Source organism: Mangifera indica, chromosome 19 (assembly GCF_011075055.1).
Source record: "Mangifera indica cultivar Alphonso chromosome 19, CATAS_Mindica_2.1, whole genome shotgun sequence".
In the NCBI taxonomy this organism is placed as follows: Eukaryota; Viridiplantae; Streptophyta; class Magnoliopsida; order Sapindales; family Anacardiaceae; genus Mangifera; species Mangifera indica.
In genome coordinates this window covers 3,228,311-3,246,883 of record NC_058155.1, presented here as the reverse complement: position 1 = coordinate 3,246,883, position 18,573 = coordinate 3,228,311, and the positions used below count along the sequence as shown (strand labels likewise).

The 18,573-nt window shown below is 29.9% G+C and overlaps 1 protein-coding gene, 1 long non-coding RNA gene and 1 pseudogene across 2 annotated transcripts; 1 reads left to right on the top strand and 2 right to left on the bottom strand.

The window, feature by feature from the left end:
• Positions 1 to 1,549: 1,549 nt before the first annotated feature.
• Positions 1,550 to 17,819, top strand: LOC123203133 (annotated as a pseudogene).
• Positions 3,779 to 5,904, bottom strand: LOC123203131 (disease resistance-like protein DSC1). The gene is made up of 3 exons (XM_044619320.1): positions 5,454 to 5,904; positions 4,787 to 5,337; positions 3,779 to 4,505 (listed from the first exon to the last, which is right to left on the bottom strand). The coding sequence occupies exons 1-3, from the start codon at positions 5,877 to 5,879 to the stop codon at positions 4,046 to 4,048; spliced, it is 1,437 nt and encodes a 478-aa protein (XP_044475255.1). The 5' UTR covers positions 5,880 to 5,904; the 3' UTR covers positions 3,779 to 4,045.
• On the bottom strand, positions 6,610 to 7,593 carry LOC123203138. Its single transcript, XR_006499202.1, has 3 exons — positions 7,546 to 7,593; positions 7,061 to 7,360; positions 6,610 to 6,968 (listed from the first exon to the last, which is right to left on the bottom strand). It is a non-coding gene; the product is annotated as an uncharacterized LOC123203138 (long non-coding RNA).
• Positions 17,820 to 18,573: the final 754 nt, after the last annotated feature.

The following is an 18,573-nucleotide window of genomic DNA, read 5'->3' as shown; positions in this document are numbered from 1 at the left end:
ACATGCGTTTCCTTTATTGATTAATATAATCTACTGCTAGTTTAGATGTTAAATCCATAATTGTTCAATCCATATTATCAAAGTGGCAACTGGGATTTATTGTTTGCTATGTTAGGAACTATAATTCCTAGGGAAAATATTCAACTGAATTAAATGCAACGTTGTACATTTGTGTTGTTTTGTTTCGTTGGTCTTTTTAATCCTTAATGCTATTGTTTGATTAAATTTGAGATTGTATTTGAGTTATTAATCAATGAGGGTTAACTGAAATACATATTCTTGGTTAACTAATCATAAGGAAAGACAGGTAATTCATACCACAATGAATATTTGAATAATTAATTTGATACTCTTGGGTGTTTATGATCAATCGTAAATCTAATGGTGGATGTGATTATAGACCAAGATTTGTCAAATTGATTATTTATTTTAGATTATTTTGCTGAATTTCATTTACTACTTTTAATTACAATTCGTATTCAATTCGGAAACCCCCCAGCTTCATTGTTTTGCGTGATAAGTAATGCTTACTAATTGGAACTCTTCGAGAAAACGATCCCTACTTTCCTTTACTATATTTTTGTTGTAGAAATTTAAGATTTTAATTTGGATATAGATGACAACACTGCCAGGTATTGTTAAAATTAATAATTGATTTAAATAAATAGATAAAAAAATTAATTTTCTTTTTATAGCCAGGGATCGTGTGGTTGTTATTAAATAAAAATTACCTTGGTAATCTATATTTTATTATTTATTTTATTTTGTTTGGTTTGTCAATAATAAATTATTACGATAATATTTTATTACTAATGGTGATGTGACAAGTATTATAGGTGATAATCTAATTACCATATTCATCTTAAGTATTAAAAGATTATCAGTGTAATATTAATTTTATTTTAATTATATTCTTATTTATTAATTTTTATGACAAAAATAACCTCATTTTTAATTAATATAATAAGTAAGATAAAAAATATTTTAGATTAATTATACCCAAAAATATTTAAGTAAAATAATTGACTAGTATTTTTTATTACCTTTAACCAAATATAATAATTATTTATACATATCAATTTTATTGAATATTGTAATCATTTAAACCTAGTCATATTTTAAATAATTTATTTTTGAAGTAATTTTTCAATTTTAATAATAAAATATTGTTCAAGCCAAACGTCATGTTATAGCAATATTCAACTAAAGTAAGAAATGGTCATTTGGCCCCTTCTGATTGAGATACTATTTGATAACCCAAACCAAATAGATAGGTTTGGGTCCGCTTTTCTTGCCTACCCAACCACCCATATAGCTATTACAAACCAGAAACTAGACCACTTTGCTTTGTTCACATGTCATCGTTACTCGAAGAATTCGTTGATCAATTCCCCTTTTTTTCTTCTTCAACAAAATAATAATAATAATAATAATAATAATAATAATAATAAAATGTAAAACAAATCTTAAAAGTATCAAAATCAAAACCTAAAGATCCATATGCAGAGAAAAAACTAAACGCAATCGAGAATCGAAGTGTCAAATTATCATGCAATTAAAGCCCTTAAATACCTCCTCAAAAGCTCTAATGTTTTTCTTCACATTCTTATTCCTCTTCTTCTTAGGCTTCCTTGAATTCCCCTATGCTTGGACCTAAATTCACAAACAGTAGCGTGCAGATTCAAGTTTTCCTCTTGTTAATTCCACACTAGAGCCATCCATTGACGTGTTAAGCGTGTTCAAGAAATGGGATTCTCAAGTGGGTTATGCCCAATTCAAAGAGAAATACAAGAGTCAAACCACGTCCAAGTTGAGTTCTAGTGTGTTTGGTTCGATATAGGAAGATGTTAACGAGAAATGTGATGGATTGAAATGGGAGAATGTTAATGTTTAGGTTAAAAGGTGGACTTGGATTCCTGATAATTTGGATAATTTGTATTCTTTTCAATGTGGATTGAGTTGTTTGTGGACTAAATCTTCGGTTCTTGCTGATGAACCTAACACCTTGTTGTTTGAGACCACCATACCTTTGTTTCAAGTCTCTATGCTTCATTATAATCTTAAAAAGTTTTATGCTTTTTGTGATTTTTTGCAAATTGTAAGGTTAGTGATTCAGTGAATAGTATTGGAGACTAAAGTCTCACATCTAACAAATACAATATAAGCAAGTGGTATATAAGTGTGAGAGATTAGACCTTAACACAAATCAATTGGTTTTGTGTAATATGGGTTTTGATCTTTACATTTATAAACCCAATATATTTCTGATATGGTATCAGAGTATATGTCAAATGGTGAGTTTAACAACCTAAAGTGTTCCTAGATGTTGTCCAAATAGACTCAACTAACAGCCTATAAGCTAACATCGTAAAATGTTTCTAGATACAAGTGACAACATACTTGTCTAAATGGGCCAAGTTAACAACCTATGACGTAATAACCTTATGATTTTTGATACAAGTGACAACAACCTATGACCTAACAGCTTAATGTTTTTGGATACAAGTGACAATGCACCTGTCCAAATGGACTCAGCTAACAACCTATGGCCTAACAACCTAAATCTTTCTAGATACAAGTAACAATGCACCTGTCCAAAATGGACTCAACCAAATGGTAGACCTAACAACTTATGTTGGTTGCACTTAAGAGAGAGTGTTGAAGACTAAAGTCCCACATTTAATAAATATACTATAAGTAAATAGTGTGTAAGTGTGAGAGATTATTTTGTGTAATATGAGTTTTGATCTTTGCCTTTATAGACCTCGATGTATTCCTAACAATTAAAATTGGTTGAGCTAATGATTGTATTGTAATGTTGAAATATTTGGGATGATATTTGAATTGCGGCCAAGAAGTTTTGATTTGTGATATGAATTTGAATCAGCAAGGAGGAAGAGATATGATGTCAATCGCTAAAGGTCAAGAGGTTGATCAAAATGTATAGTTTCAACAAGCCAGACTTCGTGGTTACGGTGTCATTCTGCAGCTATACATATTTCATTGTTAACTGCATTATGTTTTGCATTATGTTTGAATTAGTTTTTATTTGGTTTTAAGTAAATTGTTATTGCAGAACAAAAAAGGCAACTGACGTGGTTGTTAACTAAATTGCTATGAGCCGTTAATTAGTTTTGTGAAAGAATCCTTTTAAAAGTTGCATGTAACAGATTTGGAGATTATGAAAAATATACTGTTTATTGTCTTCTTTATTGGTTCTCTATATTCTCTGCTTCTTTTATCCAGAATTCTTTTGGTTCTTATGCTGAATTCGTACAAGAGTTTATCAATCTATTATATATTTATATCATGAAATCTAAATTCTTTTATGGATTTTGAGGATAATGCATGCGGTAATGACATAATTTAGGTGGTCGATTTTTCCTTAGTGATTTGGCCAAATTCTGGAGTTGGCGGATAATAGTATTGGCAGGCTTTGATCCACATCTTAATTTATATGTTAATCCTTTCGGTTTGGTTTTATGGTCTTATTCCTTTAAGCTTGCGTCAATCTATTTGGTTTCAAAGCAAGATAGAGTAGCACAATGCTTTCAAAGTTTAACAGACCTAGGATAGCATTTAAGCAATTCCAGCAGCAACCTTCCCTTGTAAACGACACTCAATGCTGTCAAGCTTTTAGTTCTGTTATATAAAGACAGTTTCACTGCAATAATATTCTCTACTCCTTACTGCTCTCATCATCATGCCACAATCTAATCACAACAGTCATAACAAAAATTAACAATACAAAATCAATAATATAACATTCCAAATCAACTAAGAAAAAAAGAGATATTCTTCTTCATTAACTGTAAGTGCATTACAAAGTCAAATCACCAATTTTAGTAATTACATGAACTCATGATCTGTTTCTTCTTACAAAATGCAAAAAATAGCCAGAAACGGCAATAAGAAAAGTAACTGAACTCTAGGCTTTCAAGAGGTCTAGTCTCTCTCCTTGTACTCCTACTTTTCATTAATTCTGCTTGCTCCCTCCTCCAGGACTAAAACCTCTCCTTTTGTGTTTGTTTCCAACAACCAGCTTTCAACTTTGATTGCCTCTCCTCTCCAGCATTTTTGATAGCCAATATGATTCCTCCAGGTGTGCCTTCATTTGGGCTCTCTTCCTTTTGCGTGATACATAAATTCCGAACCTAAAATCTCCCGTAAATTCTGCCTCTTGCTTTAACTCCAAGTCGCTAGGTGTACCCTTCATTTGGTCTCTCTTCCACTTGCGTGATACATAAATTCTAGACCTAACATTTCCCCTCCTATCGAGTGGCACCTTATCCTCAAGGTGGAATTGTGGGAAAGCTTGTTTGAAGGCAGTGTATTGCTCCCATGAATTCTTACATTCTGGTAAATTTTTCCAGGCAACAAAAACCTCTAGCTCACCATTGCCAGTATACCTGTGCTTGAGCACTTCCCTCGGCAGAGGCTCCAATTCCCCTTTTTCAGTCATGCAGTCCGGTAGAGGTTGGCTGACCATGGAAGGCCCCGATTGTCTTTTGAGTTGTGACAATATGGTTGGTGAAAGAGACCAAAAAAATATGTTCTTTAAAGACTGAGTTCATGATTCTACTAATAATAACACTAATCATAAATTACAGATTTGAATTCTGAGAATTCCAAATTATATGAACATATATAGAAATGATAACACAGACCAGAAGAAAACCATTCAGAAATCACTCATAAGCATGAAAATAGTATTGACATAGAGAATGCATTACATAATTATATACGGTTAAGAAGGCGTATATATATAAGTTATGTAATTACATACCTTGAGCTGGATTCGCCTTTATAGAAATTTGAAGATTTAAATCCATCTTCTTCACCATGGATGGAACATCCTGATCTTTTCATAGTTTCCTCCAACTCTTCAGTGAACAATAAACGAACCCCACACTTCTTTATATTTTTTATCCAATTTGTCTCTGTAAATTCTAAACTATCTAAGGGACGGAAAGAGATAACGGCTTCCGTATCACAAGCGAATTTAAAATCTTCTGTCCCAAATATCTCCCATATAATGTGGTCATATATCACTAATACATGATCTGACTTAATACACTTGGTCAAAAGATATGTCTGTTCACTAGACATTCTGTCCACATCAGGGCGACTCAGTCTCAACGTAGAACCAACACCAAAGAAATTACACTCATCACAATTATCTTCAACTTCAACAATGAAACAAAAGGCAAGACCCAGAACCTTCCCATTGAATGAACCTTGTGGTAACTTAATAACTGATCCACTACTTTGAATGTTAAACCATTCCGGAATGTCACTTCCAGGGTAACAAATTTCAACTTCTCGCTGGGGAGTTACCTAATACATTACAGAAAACTGGTTATTACTAAAATTGTTGATTTAACATCATTTTTTTTTACTTCAGAACAGAAAAAGAAATTGAAATCATGTGCAAATGATAGATAAAATGATACCTTATATGCGAAATGGTTAATTTTACTTGAGTACGTATCCAATATAGAATCACTCAAAATGTTTCTGATTGCGTCCCAATCCAGACTGACACAATTGAACAAGCTCAGTGACCTTCTATCAGGTCCTGGAGTTATTAGATTTGTAAAACCTGATAATTCTTTCAGCAATTTGCAACCATCTGCTAGAAGTTCTTTTATATTGCGTGGAAGCTTTGGTAAGGATTGAAGCCTATCACAAAACCTTATGTTAAGGCTTTGTAACTTGGAAAGGTTCATGATGTTTGTTGGGATGCTCTCAAAATTGTTTCCTTCCAATTCTAGATCTACGAGTAAGGGCGGATTGTCAATATTATTGGGTAACTCTGTAATACTGCAGTAATTCAACTCTAATCTCTTTAAAAATTGCAAAGCTGATAGAACAACCATAACTGAAGGCAACTCTTTAACAGTAATTCCACTAGCCTTAATTGCTTCCAAGCTCTCTAACATTCCCAAGTCATCAGGCAATCTTTCAAGTTTTGAGCAACCCGACATACAAAGATATTTCAGAGATTTCAACTTATCAATGGTGTTTAGAAGACTTTCAAGGCTTGAACAATTTCTAAGACTTAAACTTATCAGAGATGATACTTTCCCAATCGATGAAGACAATTCTTTTACTGCAGTTTCATCTAAATACAACTCTAGGATCTCAGATAGAAACTCTGGAACCATCTTTAGATTTGACGAACCAAAGAGATCAATCTGTCAAAGAGATATCAAATTACAAAGGCTGCTTGGAAGACTTTCAAGGCTTGAACAATTTCTAAGACTTAATCTTATCAGAGATGAAACTTTCCCAATCGATGAAGACAATTCTTTTACTGCAGTTCTATTTAAATACAACTCTAGGATCTCAGGTGGGAACTCTAGAACCATCTTTAGATTTGACAAACCAGAGAGATCAAGTTTTCGAAGAGATGTCAAATTACAAAGGCTGCTTGGAAGACTTTCAAGGCTTGAACAATTTCTAAGACTTAATCTTATCAGAGATGATACTTTTCCAATCGATGAAGACAATTCTTTTACTGTAGTTCCATCTAAATACAACTCTAGGATCTCAGGTGGGAACTCTGGAACCATCTTTAGATTTGACAAACCAGAGTGATCAAGCTTTCAAAGAGATGTCAAATTACAAAGGCTGCTTGGAAGACTTTCAAGGCTTAAGCATTTCTTAAGATTCAATTCAACTAGTCTGGAAGGGCTTTCTATGGAAGACGATAAGGTTTTTATTGCAGTTCCATCCAAGCACAATCTTTCCATATTACCTGATATCCTTGGAGCAGTGTTGAGATTAGAGCAGCCAGAGAGAAAAACATCTCTTAAAGACCTTGACTGAATGCCAATTGGAAGATTGACAAGGCTTTTGCAATTTCTTAGAATCAACCACTCTAGATTTGAGGCCTTTGAAAGGTCTGGGACTTCAAGTAGATGTGTTGAGTGACTTAGGTCAATGTATTTTAAATGAGCAAGATTCTGTATCAGGAAAAAGAAATGACCAATACAATTAAAAAAATCTAATATTTAAAATTTATGAAAGAGAATTTTCAAATGAAATCAACAGATACCTTGATGCCCGTCCATAGTTGTTAAAGATTATTGTTTTGCATCTTAAGTACAACAAGGTTATCAAGATCAAATTTCAAAGGCAACGATGGGAAGGGGTAATAATCCCAACAGAGGCATTCTAACTCTGAGAAATCAAATTCAATGTTGTCAAAACCATGAACTTTATTATTGCATCTCCAATATAAGTTATTTACTATAAGGAGTCTTAGATTAGCCATCTCTGAGAAAGCATGAGGATTTAAGTGGATCTCTCTCATTTCAGCCATTTCAAAGAGCATACCTCTCACTTTGCTAGTTCCCTGCAATTAAAATCAAAAGATAAGTTTACAGCAAAATAACATGATATACCTCTAAACCCGAAACCAATTACTTCATGAACTATTCTGTAGGGAAAAATGAAAAAGATACACTACTAGTTCAAATATTTCAATATATCCCATATACTATAGCATATAAATTGAAAGTTAATGTCATGTATATTTACCAGATTTTTTTTCAATACATGATCTACATCTTCATGATGCCACAATCGATTGCGTTGGCCAAGTTTAGTGATTGACTCTTGTCAGACAATTTTCCAACCCATCTCTTGAATGAAATCATGCATTTCTATTGTGGTAAATAGAATAGATATAAGAGCTTTATCAACAAGAACACGTATTCGATTATGTCAACTGAATGTACCAACAAGATATTTATCACATCCTTTAAAGAAGCATGCAATATCTAAAAATAAAGTATTCTCTTTATCAGATAATCCATCATAACTGATCTTAAGCACCTTTTGGATACCTTCATATGGAGATTTTTGTAAATCTTCCAGTGCACTATCCCATTCAAGTTTTCCTCTACCAAGGAGATGGTTACCTAAAACTTCGAGAGCTAAAGGCAAACCTTTTGTATAACTTATAACTTTTTCTGAAAGCTTCAAGTAAACTTTATCAATTGGATGGTTTTGTTTGAAGGCATGTTGTTTAAAAAGTCTAAGAGATTCGTCACCACCTAATCCTTCGACCTTATATATGGTAGAATCATCCAATCCACAAATTGTTAGCACTTGTTTATCCCTTGTAGTTATAATGATTTGACTTCCAAAGCCCAAGTCTTCAGGATTTTCAATTAATTCTTTTATTTGTTTCGAATCTGTCACATCATCAAAAATAGTAAGAACTCTTTTACGTTCAAGCCTTTTTTTTGTGGATGTGTTTCTTATATCAAGGTGTCTATCCCCTAATATTGCATAAAGAAATTCTTTTTGCAAACGACGCAGTTAATTTATATTTGATGCTTCCCTAACATTTCGAGCAAAATACGAAGCTTCAAATTGACTTGAGATTTCATTGAAGACTGCTTCAGCAAGAGTCGTCTTGCCTATGCCACCCATACCCCAAAGTCCTAACTTGCATACTTTACTTGACTGATCAGACAATAAAGATTTAATTTTCTGGATCTTCATTGCTACTCCAACCAAGTTCTTATTATCGCTATAAGACTTATCATTCAAACTCTCCAAAATACATTCAGTAATTGTGTCAACAAGTTTCGATTCAGGCCTACATTAGAAACAAAAAGGTAAAAACAACAATAACCTTATCAATAAATTAATGAGAAAGAAATAAAGACAAAGTCGGATTCCAAGAGCCCAATTTTGGTTTGGACTTTCCAAGGAAAGCTTATGCATATATTTAATAAAACTTATAGAAATACAACTTTTTTTGTGAAACTGATAATAATTTGGTTATCAATTAAAAACGCTCCTTCCAACTTCAGATAATTTAGTTTTGTTATTTTATAAACACTCGTTCTATAATAAATTGCCAAAATGGCATGTTGATATATAAAATTGATTTTACATAAAACATAAAGTAACAAAAAGCTATTTCATTTTAATAAAAGGTATAGCGTGAAATCTAAGGATAATTTGATTAACAAATAAATTAAGATAAATAATGTGGGGGAAGTTTGATTTATATAAGTTAAGCTATTTTCAAACAACTGAAATGGAATTTTGTTAAAGGAACCAAAAAAGGTTCAATTGTATAGTTGGACTTATAGAAGTTGTATTTGAATTTTATCTTTCATAATTGAAAGTGATTTTCATACAGAAGAATTATCATAATAATAATAATAATATCAAAGCACAAAAAGCACCCACCTGATGGAATTTGAATCAAAGCCAGATAGATTGGCTGCTTCCGTCAAAGCATTCCTCCATCTCTGCAACATCTCTTTTTCCTCCATATATTTTACTTCATGCTGGCCAAATGCATCTCCATAAGTCCCTGATTGCTTCCTTACAACTGATGGATCTACATGATAGAACACTGGAATCACAATCTGACCGTACATTCTCTTGCAATTGAGGATCTCAACAAGTTCTTGGAGGCACCATGTAGAAGAAGCATAACCTTTCGAGAAAATGATGATTGAAATCTTTGATCCACTAATAGCATTCAAAAGAGATGGTGAAATCCCATCTCCTCTTACAAGTTGATCATCGATGAAAGTAACAATCTTTCTCCTACACAAAGCTGCATTGAGGTGGCTGGTAAAATTGTCTCGAGTGTCGTCACCTCTGAAACTGAGGAAAACATCATACTTCACTTGAGAAGACGAAGCCATCGCAGTTGACTTGAAGCAACAAGACTCTTTCTTCTCACAAGAGTTCGAAGTTTATTTGTATATTTTTTCCCAGGTTCAATTTCTTTGCTTTTCCTCATGCATTCCTTGGAAATTAATATTTTTCTAATAGAGTGAATCAAATATTTTCCCCTCCGACAGTCAACGCGTTATATGTAAAACACAAATTTAAATAACAAAATATTCTCAAAACCTCCCCTAACACAATAGGGTATAAATATGATATTATAACTATTAGAATTATACAGTATTAAAATAAGTAAGGGTTTGAAAAAAATTTGTAGAGGTTGATTTATGAGTTTTTAAATATTTTTTATATTAAATTATCATGTATAAGATATTTGAGTCTAATATAAAGATTTTTTTTAAAATTTTTTATTCAAAATTAATGGATAGTATAATTACTATTTCGGTGTTACATCATTAGGTTTTTTAACGAAGTTTGATTTTAGATGAGAAAACGTTATCTGTGTCAACTAAGGGTGAAATTAAAAGTGTCAGATAAAGAATGATATATTAAATTATTTTTATTTTAATCACTGAAAAATGATAGATTTCATTGAAAAAATTGTTGAAAATGAGTATTTATTATTTGTTTTTAGTATATGAGTTTACACATGTCTTTTCAAAATTTGAGATTGGATATAAATTTCTCTTGGTAATTTTTCTCGTTGTTTGTTTTTTATATTCATCTTGCAAGTCAGTTTACCCACTCAGATAATAGGATGCACATTTATTACAACGAAAATGTATTTAGAACAAACAAGAGACCAAATACACAACAAATGAAGTAATTGAAAGAATACTATGAAAAATGAATAATTGGAGAAAATAACCACTTTGTAAGATTAATGTATCCATAACATAATGAACAAACTAACTATTAAAATTTTTTCTTACTTGGAATAACAACACTATGTATTTGAATATGTAACGAGTTAAAATTATAAAGAATAGTAAACACTTTTACAATATAATATATGGGGAACAACATTCCAGTCCCAAGTGATTGATGATTACTTACAGTTTCAAATGTTTTCATTTAAAAGCTAGTTTGACACCGCTTGCAAATAAGCCCTTATAAGGAGCTATTATTGATGCAAATAAACCAAGGCATAATGCATAATTCCATTGAATTGACAGAATAGAGATTTCTTTCCAAGGAAAATGCATAAAAGAACGACAAGAATAAAACATTAATATATAGATTAATGATTATGTAGTTAAGATTCAAAACCATAGTGCTTGTATAAGATTGTAAAGCTCTGGAGTTCGTAACAAGAAATATCATACAATGATTGAATAGAAAAAAAAAAAACAAAATGTCAGTATAACATTATTACATTGAACATATTAAAATAGAATCCAACAATAATTGTTTGGCTTAATACTTCATGTACCTTAATTTTTCTTGTATTCAAATTTTTAATGGTAGTTCTAGCGCACCAAACTCTTTAATAGTATAATCAAACAATAAATTACTTGTTAGAAAGATCTCTTATCAACAAAGAAAATTTTTCTGTTAATCAACTTTTTTCTTTGCCAAACTTACATTCAAGGATTCATCAAGAGCTTCTTATAAAACTCACTACAATTGCCAAACTCTTCCCCAATCAAGGCATCAAATATTTTTGGCATATTTGTAGTAAATGCTACAAAATTTTCTACAAACATGGGCTCATCTGATTCATTAGGATCTTCACTACCTTCATTATCAATAAGATAATGTTTAGTTCGAGTAATCTTTTATTACTAAAAATAAAAAATTACCACAAAGATTGATTAACTGAAAGATTATTAGGTATAAATTATTATTATATTTGATAAATTTAATATGTATAAATAATTATTATCTTTTGTTAACAATAATAAATGAATAATAATATATTATTTTACTTGAATATCCTCAAAAGATTATTGAATATAAATTAGTATTGTATTTGCTTAAACCAACATGTCTTATATTAAATATTTACTTTGTGTATATTTTAATATATATTTTTTTTGGTAAGTAAAAAATATATTAACAACACAAATGCAACCTCTAGATTAGGTCACGGGAACAACCTAAAGTCGTCCTATTGAAGGACAACAAAAACCAATCCTGGGCCAAAAAAACAAAGAAGACTAGACATTTCCGTCTTGAAGGCTTATTAGAGTTCCTACAATAATAGGGTTCAAGAGAAGATATAACCTAAGTTTGTACATGTCATCTTTACAAAAGCGCATGCCAACCAAAATAATGATAGGGTTCAAGAGAAAAATATTCTAATATATTTTCCTTCTTAATAATAAATTAAGTTTTTATTATGTTGTCAAATTATAAAATTAATTAATTAAATTATTTTTTAAGTTGTTATCTTATGGCCAATATATTATTTCTCAAATATTTTTCATTTTACTTGTTATTTTAATTAAAATGAGAATATTTTAATCTTAAACTATTAATAAGTAAGGATAAAATTGTAACAAAATTAAGATCACCTTGTTAATATTTTAATATCTAAAGTGAAAGTGCTAAGTAGACCATAAGTCTTATAATTATATAAATATTGAATATTATCCAAAAAATTTTCAACAATATGGGGGGGCTGACTTCATTTCAAGTTTCTACAAGCTGGAGAAGTTAGCATGAAGTTTTGGTATTTAAATCATTTAATAATATAATAATATATTATTATTTGTATATAAATTTATAATTATTATTTATGTATTTAGTTTTATTTATCTCAATATACATGTGAGACACGCACAACAACATTTAAGTTTCCACACACATTAATATGTTTTTATGAAATTTTCGGATAAAAACAAGTTTATTGTCAATAATTTAATGGAAAAAAATGGTATTTAAAATCATCAATTCAGTACATTAGATTTTTAAGGGACGTGTCAGACATAAAATTATGGCTATAAATTTATATAAAGAGGTAAATTAAAATTCATCTTAAAATAGGTGATTGATAAATAGCATATGCCAAATTATGATGTAAACAATTTACATAATTTCAACTTGATGTGTTTGCTTCCATAATTTCAACCAAAAATATGGAAATAAATGAATGTGTTTACTTAAAAAAAAAAAAAGGAAAAAAAACATATTTTTTCTTTGATTAAAGACTTATAATATTCATTTTGATCAAAACTTACTTTCAATTAAGAAAGAAGAAAAGAAGTAATTGTGATAATAAAGTAAGAATGATCATTGGTCAACATGTCAAAGTTAGAGATTCATAAAGAATTTAATATTTAAAATGAAAAATTTTCAACATACAGTTAATATTGAGTATTAATTGGAGTTATTATTAAGTGTATATTAATTTTAATTCAATATTATTAATTAAATGATGACATAAAACACTGATATTTAAGGTAATGTTTATATTATAATTATATTATTTTAATTTTCTTCTTTGATCCTTTATTATTTCATTGAATCTTCATAAACAAGAAAAATTTATTTGAATTTGCTCGATAATTATTCTAATAATCTCTTAGAATCATTTTTTATAATTGTTTCTTGAGAATGCATTGTTAAAGAAAAAAAAAGGTAATAACAATACTACATAGGTAGCCTAACTAAACCACTTAATATACTTAATCTTCTTTCATTGTTTTATTGTTTTTATGTATCACGCATAAACACTGTATTTTGCACTCTCATCACAACATTCACATAACATTTTCGGATGGATATGTTATCGCATTACTATATTTTTTCAATATCAATAATTGTAAATGCTTCATACATGTATGAAAGTGATTTCATAATCTAAAAAACTCACATTAACAGTGTTCTCATTAACTCAATTGAGTAGTAATATGTACATAAATAATAAATATAAATTTGTGTACAGATAATAATGTGTTACGATATAATTATATATTATTTTATTTTTAATTCAAAATTATTTAATTATTTAATGACATATTATTATTTATATATAAATTTACACTTATCGTTTATGCATTTAGTTTTATTTATCTCGGTATAAATGTGAGACACACACAATAACATTTAAGTTCTCACATACATTAATATGTTTTTATGAAATTTTCGGATAAAACAAGTTAATTGTCAATAATTTAATGTAAAAAATTGGTATTTAAAATCATCAATTCAATATATTAAATTTTTAATGGAAGTGTTAGATATCAAATTATGGCTATAAATTTATATAAATTTGATACTTTATAAAGAGGTAAATTAAAATTCATTTCAAAATATGTAATTGATAAAATTTTTAAAACACTAAAAAATAAATAAATAGTATACGTCAAATTATGATGTAAACAATTTACATAATTTCACCTTTGTGGGTTTACTTCCATAATTTCAACCAAAAATATGGAAATAAATGAATGTGTTTACTTTTAAAAAAAGGAAAATTTTTTTTCTTTGATTAAAGACTTATAATGTTCATTTTGATAGCTTACTTTCAACTAAGGAAAAAGAAAAAAAGTAATTGTGACCATAAAGTGAGGATGAAAAATTTTCATTCTAAAATGTCAAAGTTAGAGACTCATAAAAAATTTAATGTCTAAAATGAAAAATTTTTAATTGGAAATATTGTTACGTACAGTTAATATTGAGTATTTATTGAAGTTATTATTAAGTGTAAATTAATTTTAATTTAATATTATTAATTAAATGATGACATAAATTATTAATATTTAATTTAATGTTTATATTATAATTATATATGATTTTATTATTTTAATTAATAAACATATGATATATCTATAGGAGAAAAAAGTTAAATAAGTAAATCAAAATTAAATAAGAGAATAATAACAATAATGGTATAAGTTGACCATTTGTAATGAAAAATTATAATAAAATTATATGTATAAATGATAATATATTATCACATAATTAAATAATTATAAATTAAAGATAAAATAATACTTAATTATATGATGAAATATTATCATTTATATATAAATTTATAAATATTATTTATACATATAATACTACTAAAAAAATAATATCAAATAACATAATTATGTAATTTTAATATGAAAAAAAATGTTATATTTAAATATATGCAAATATACTATAATTTATTGTACATCTATGGGTCAGTATAGACCCCTAAATACCTTTTTTTATTTTTAAATTCTATTTATGAGAGTTTAAAAATATACCAAATATTAGGTGGGAGTAAGTTTTTTGACCAATAAAAAATTAGTCTTCATCTATGTGGATGATTGTCCTGAAGGGGTTTGACTCGAAACCCTAGCCATATCCAACCAATCTCTTGTTAGTAATAGTTGTTTGTAATGTTATTTAACAAAAACTAAGGGGGCCGGGGCGGGGGGCGTTTGGGGAGGGAAATTATCCCTACATTCTTGACCATGAGTTCCACCGTGAACTTGAGAACCCAATCTCAAGCGGCTAGGTTAGGTTTAAATAATCAATTTAATAAGTCCACAGTTGAATTGATAGAAATCAAGCTATTATATTTTTAAAAACTATAATTGAGCTAATTTCCTTAAATTATATAAATATTTAGAAATGAATTATTTTAAAAGATTCAATCTATAATAGTCAAATTGTGTATTTTATCATATATTAAAAATATAATTTACTATATTATATATTATATCATACAATATATCTTTCAAAAATTAAAATAATAAAATACTAATGAATATTATAATTGATACATTATCATTTTGAAAAGTATTATAAACACTCTTAATATTTTAAAAATTTTCATATACACCTCTAATATACTATTATTTTCTCTAAAAAAGTGTATTAATTCATATTGATAATATGTATCGTATCGTAGAATATATATTATATCATATAATACGTTTATTGTGCAATATTAATTCGATACACCTTATGATTTATATCGTTTTCTATTTATTTTGTATCATAGGATACAATATATTTCGTGTATCGTAGGATACTAATAATTATAGTTCAAACTATAACTCTAAATAGAATCAAACAATATTTTTCATTTTAGTTTGGTTTGGTTTGGTTTAAAATTTAAAATAGTTTAGTTTGTTTTAAAAATTTTTCAAACTATTCTTTTTTAGTTTCGTTTGAAAAAATTTTCAAACCTCACCAAACCAGATCATGCACTCCCCCTATTTTCATCTTATAAACTTCAAAAAGACTAAATTCTCTCCCTTAATCTAATTTCATTTGTGAATTCCATTTGGTTTTTTTGAATATAGTTGTTTTACCCATTTATTGAAATTACAAAACTGTATTAACACTTAATATAACTATCAAATTATTACTATATCTTTGCCAATTTAAAATGTCATTTAGACCTTTTAAAACTATCGGAAGATGTATTAATATTTTAAAATTTTTAAAAATATCAAGATATTTTTTTAAATTTCTAAAAATTCTTGGGGAATATTTTAATTTACATTGGGCTCTTAAGACACAAACAAATGACACAAAAAAAAATTTTAATTATATATTCCAATATTATTTATATAAAACAAATTATTTACAATATAGATGTATACTATCTTTTACTAAAAACAATGTTTTAAAATGTTATTCTGTTTCAATAGGAATAAATGAACCGAATATTGTGGGATATACAAAATAATGGCTAAGAAGGATCTGGAAAGATTCTTTTTGAAATGACGAATGTACCCTTCTAAAGAGGATCTGCCTGCATCTAAAATATACTTATATTTACCATATATGTATTTTCCTTTTATTATTGTCAATTTCTTTTGTAGTGAAATTTTTAAATGTGTGCTCTGTCTTTAGATCCCACATTGGTTAGTGGTGGGAGAATTGAATTAGTTAAATAGCCTGTGAGCTCCTTAACTGTTAAGACGCGTTTTGGGTTGCAAAGCCCAGAAGCAAACCCATGATGGACTGTGTGTCCAAAGTGGACAATATCTTAACAGTGGGCCGGGTTATTGGACCTGGGGTGTTACAAATGGTATCAGAGCAACTCCGCGTGTCCTCTTGAACGATGGTGGGGCAAACCTCAGCGAGGACGCTGAGTCCCGTAAGGGGGGGTGTATGTGATACCCCTAGGCGAATCCCACATCGACAAAGCACGAGAGAGATGCTGGGTCTGTGTGTGCTCTGTCTTTAGATCCCACATTGGTTAGTGGTGGGAGAATTGAATTGGTTAAATAGCCTGTGAGCTCCTTAACTGTTAAGACGCGTTTTGGGTTGCAAAGCCCAGAAGCAAACCCATGATGGACTGTGTGTACAAAGTGGACAATATCTTAACAGTGGGCCGGGTTATTGGACCTGGGGTGTTACAGCATTCCTTATATTTTTTCAGAGACGTAAAGTTGATCCACTTCGGGTATACATGGATCTTGAAGCTGGTAGAAAGCATTCAGGTCTTGAGGGTATATTTATCAGTTATCATGCTAAAGATGATGTGCAGTCAACGTGTTCTGGTGCGCTCTTTCACAATGGTCGAAATTATCAGTTCTCATCTTACAAGAACAATGTAAGTATTAGCTAAAGTTATTTGCTTCTTTTGAAGTTTCTACGGATTTTTTCACCAAATTGTACTATTAACTTTTTTCCTTTTTCTGAAGGATACACTTGTTTATTGGTCTTCGTCACACTGTCTTCCTCAAAGAAATCGACTGGCCAAAAATCTCCTGAGCTTGCTGCCTCACCATTCGTTTGGCAAGTGCTTGAACAATGTTGGTGGCCCAGACATGGCCCTTTCTGTCTATCCTGATTGCAACAATGATGCCAGCGTCAAGCCAAGATGGTGGGATCATTTGCATTGTGCCATGTCTCACTACAAATTTGTACTTGCTATTGAGAACACCATGACAGAGAGTTGCGTGACAGAGAAGCTATCTTATGCTCTAGATTCTGGTTCAATTCCCATCTATTTAGAAGCCCCAAATGTTTGGGATTTTGTCCCACCACACTCAATAATAGATGGAACTAAATTCAGATCCTTTGAATCATTAGCTTCTTATGTCAAGGGCGTAGCTAATGACCCTCTGGCCTATGCAGAGTACCATGCTTGGGGAAGATTTGGTGTATTGGGTAACTATGGAAAGACTCGTGCAGCAAGACTCGATACATTGCCTTTCTGGCTGTGTGAGGCTGTTAGCAGAAAAGGTGGGAGAAATGCAAGAGCTAACTGAAATTTTGCCAATTTTTATATTGTTTGGGTTTGCTTCTGATGGTAGGATGATTGTTGGTGGAAGGTGTATACAAGCTAGATTGAGAGGATGTACACAGAAAAGGTTAAAAAGAATACAAGTGGTTCTTTTACATTGAGGGAATGCCAACATTAGCCTAGAACAAACATATTCATATAAATAGTTGAAATTGTATGTCTTCAAAGGGTGAAAACAGGAGGGAATTGACTATTGTACGAAAATGATAATGTTAGTTCTTGGAAATTACACGATCGATGGTGTGCTTGAAGCTTACAATATTAAATGGTCAATCAAATGCAGGATTCTTTAGAACCATGATGATTTTGATCCCAAATGAAAAGTTTATTCAGATTAGCTTACTTTGCAAATTGCGTAGACTTTCTTACGATTTAAGTCAAGACTTCGAAAACACAGCATCAAATAAGTGAAAATCCAAAGATATTAATATTATCAAAATTTCCCTACTTTTTGCCATGGTTTGGTGCTTTGGATCTTGATGGTCTTCAGCTCTGGATGTCTATTTTGAAGATCATTCATTGTATCCATCTCTATTGTCTGTTCATCGAAATTACCATGAATCCATGTAAATTAGCTTAGTTCCTTCGTTGTAGAGTTTAAAATCAATGACAGAAATAATAAATTACATGTAAGGGGCGAAATTACAGTGTTTGTTCAGTGAAGGAGGAACACTAAAATATAAAACATTACAGAGTACACTACATAAAGTTCCAAAGAA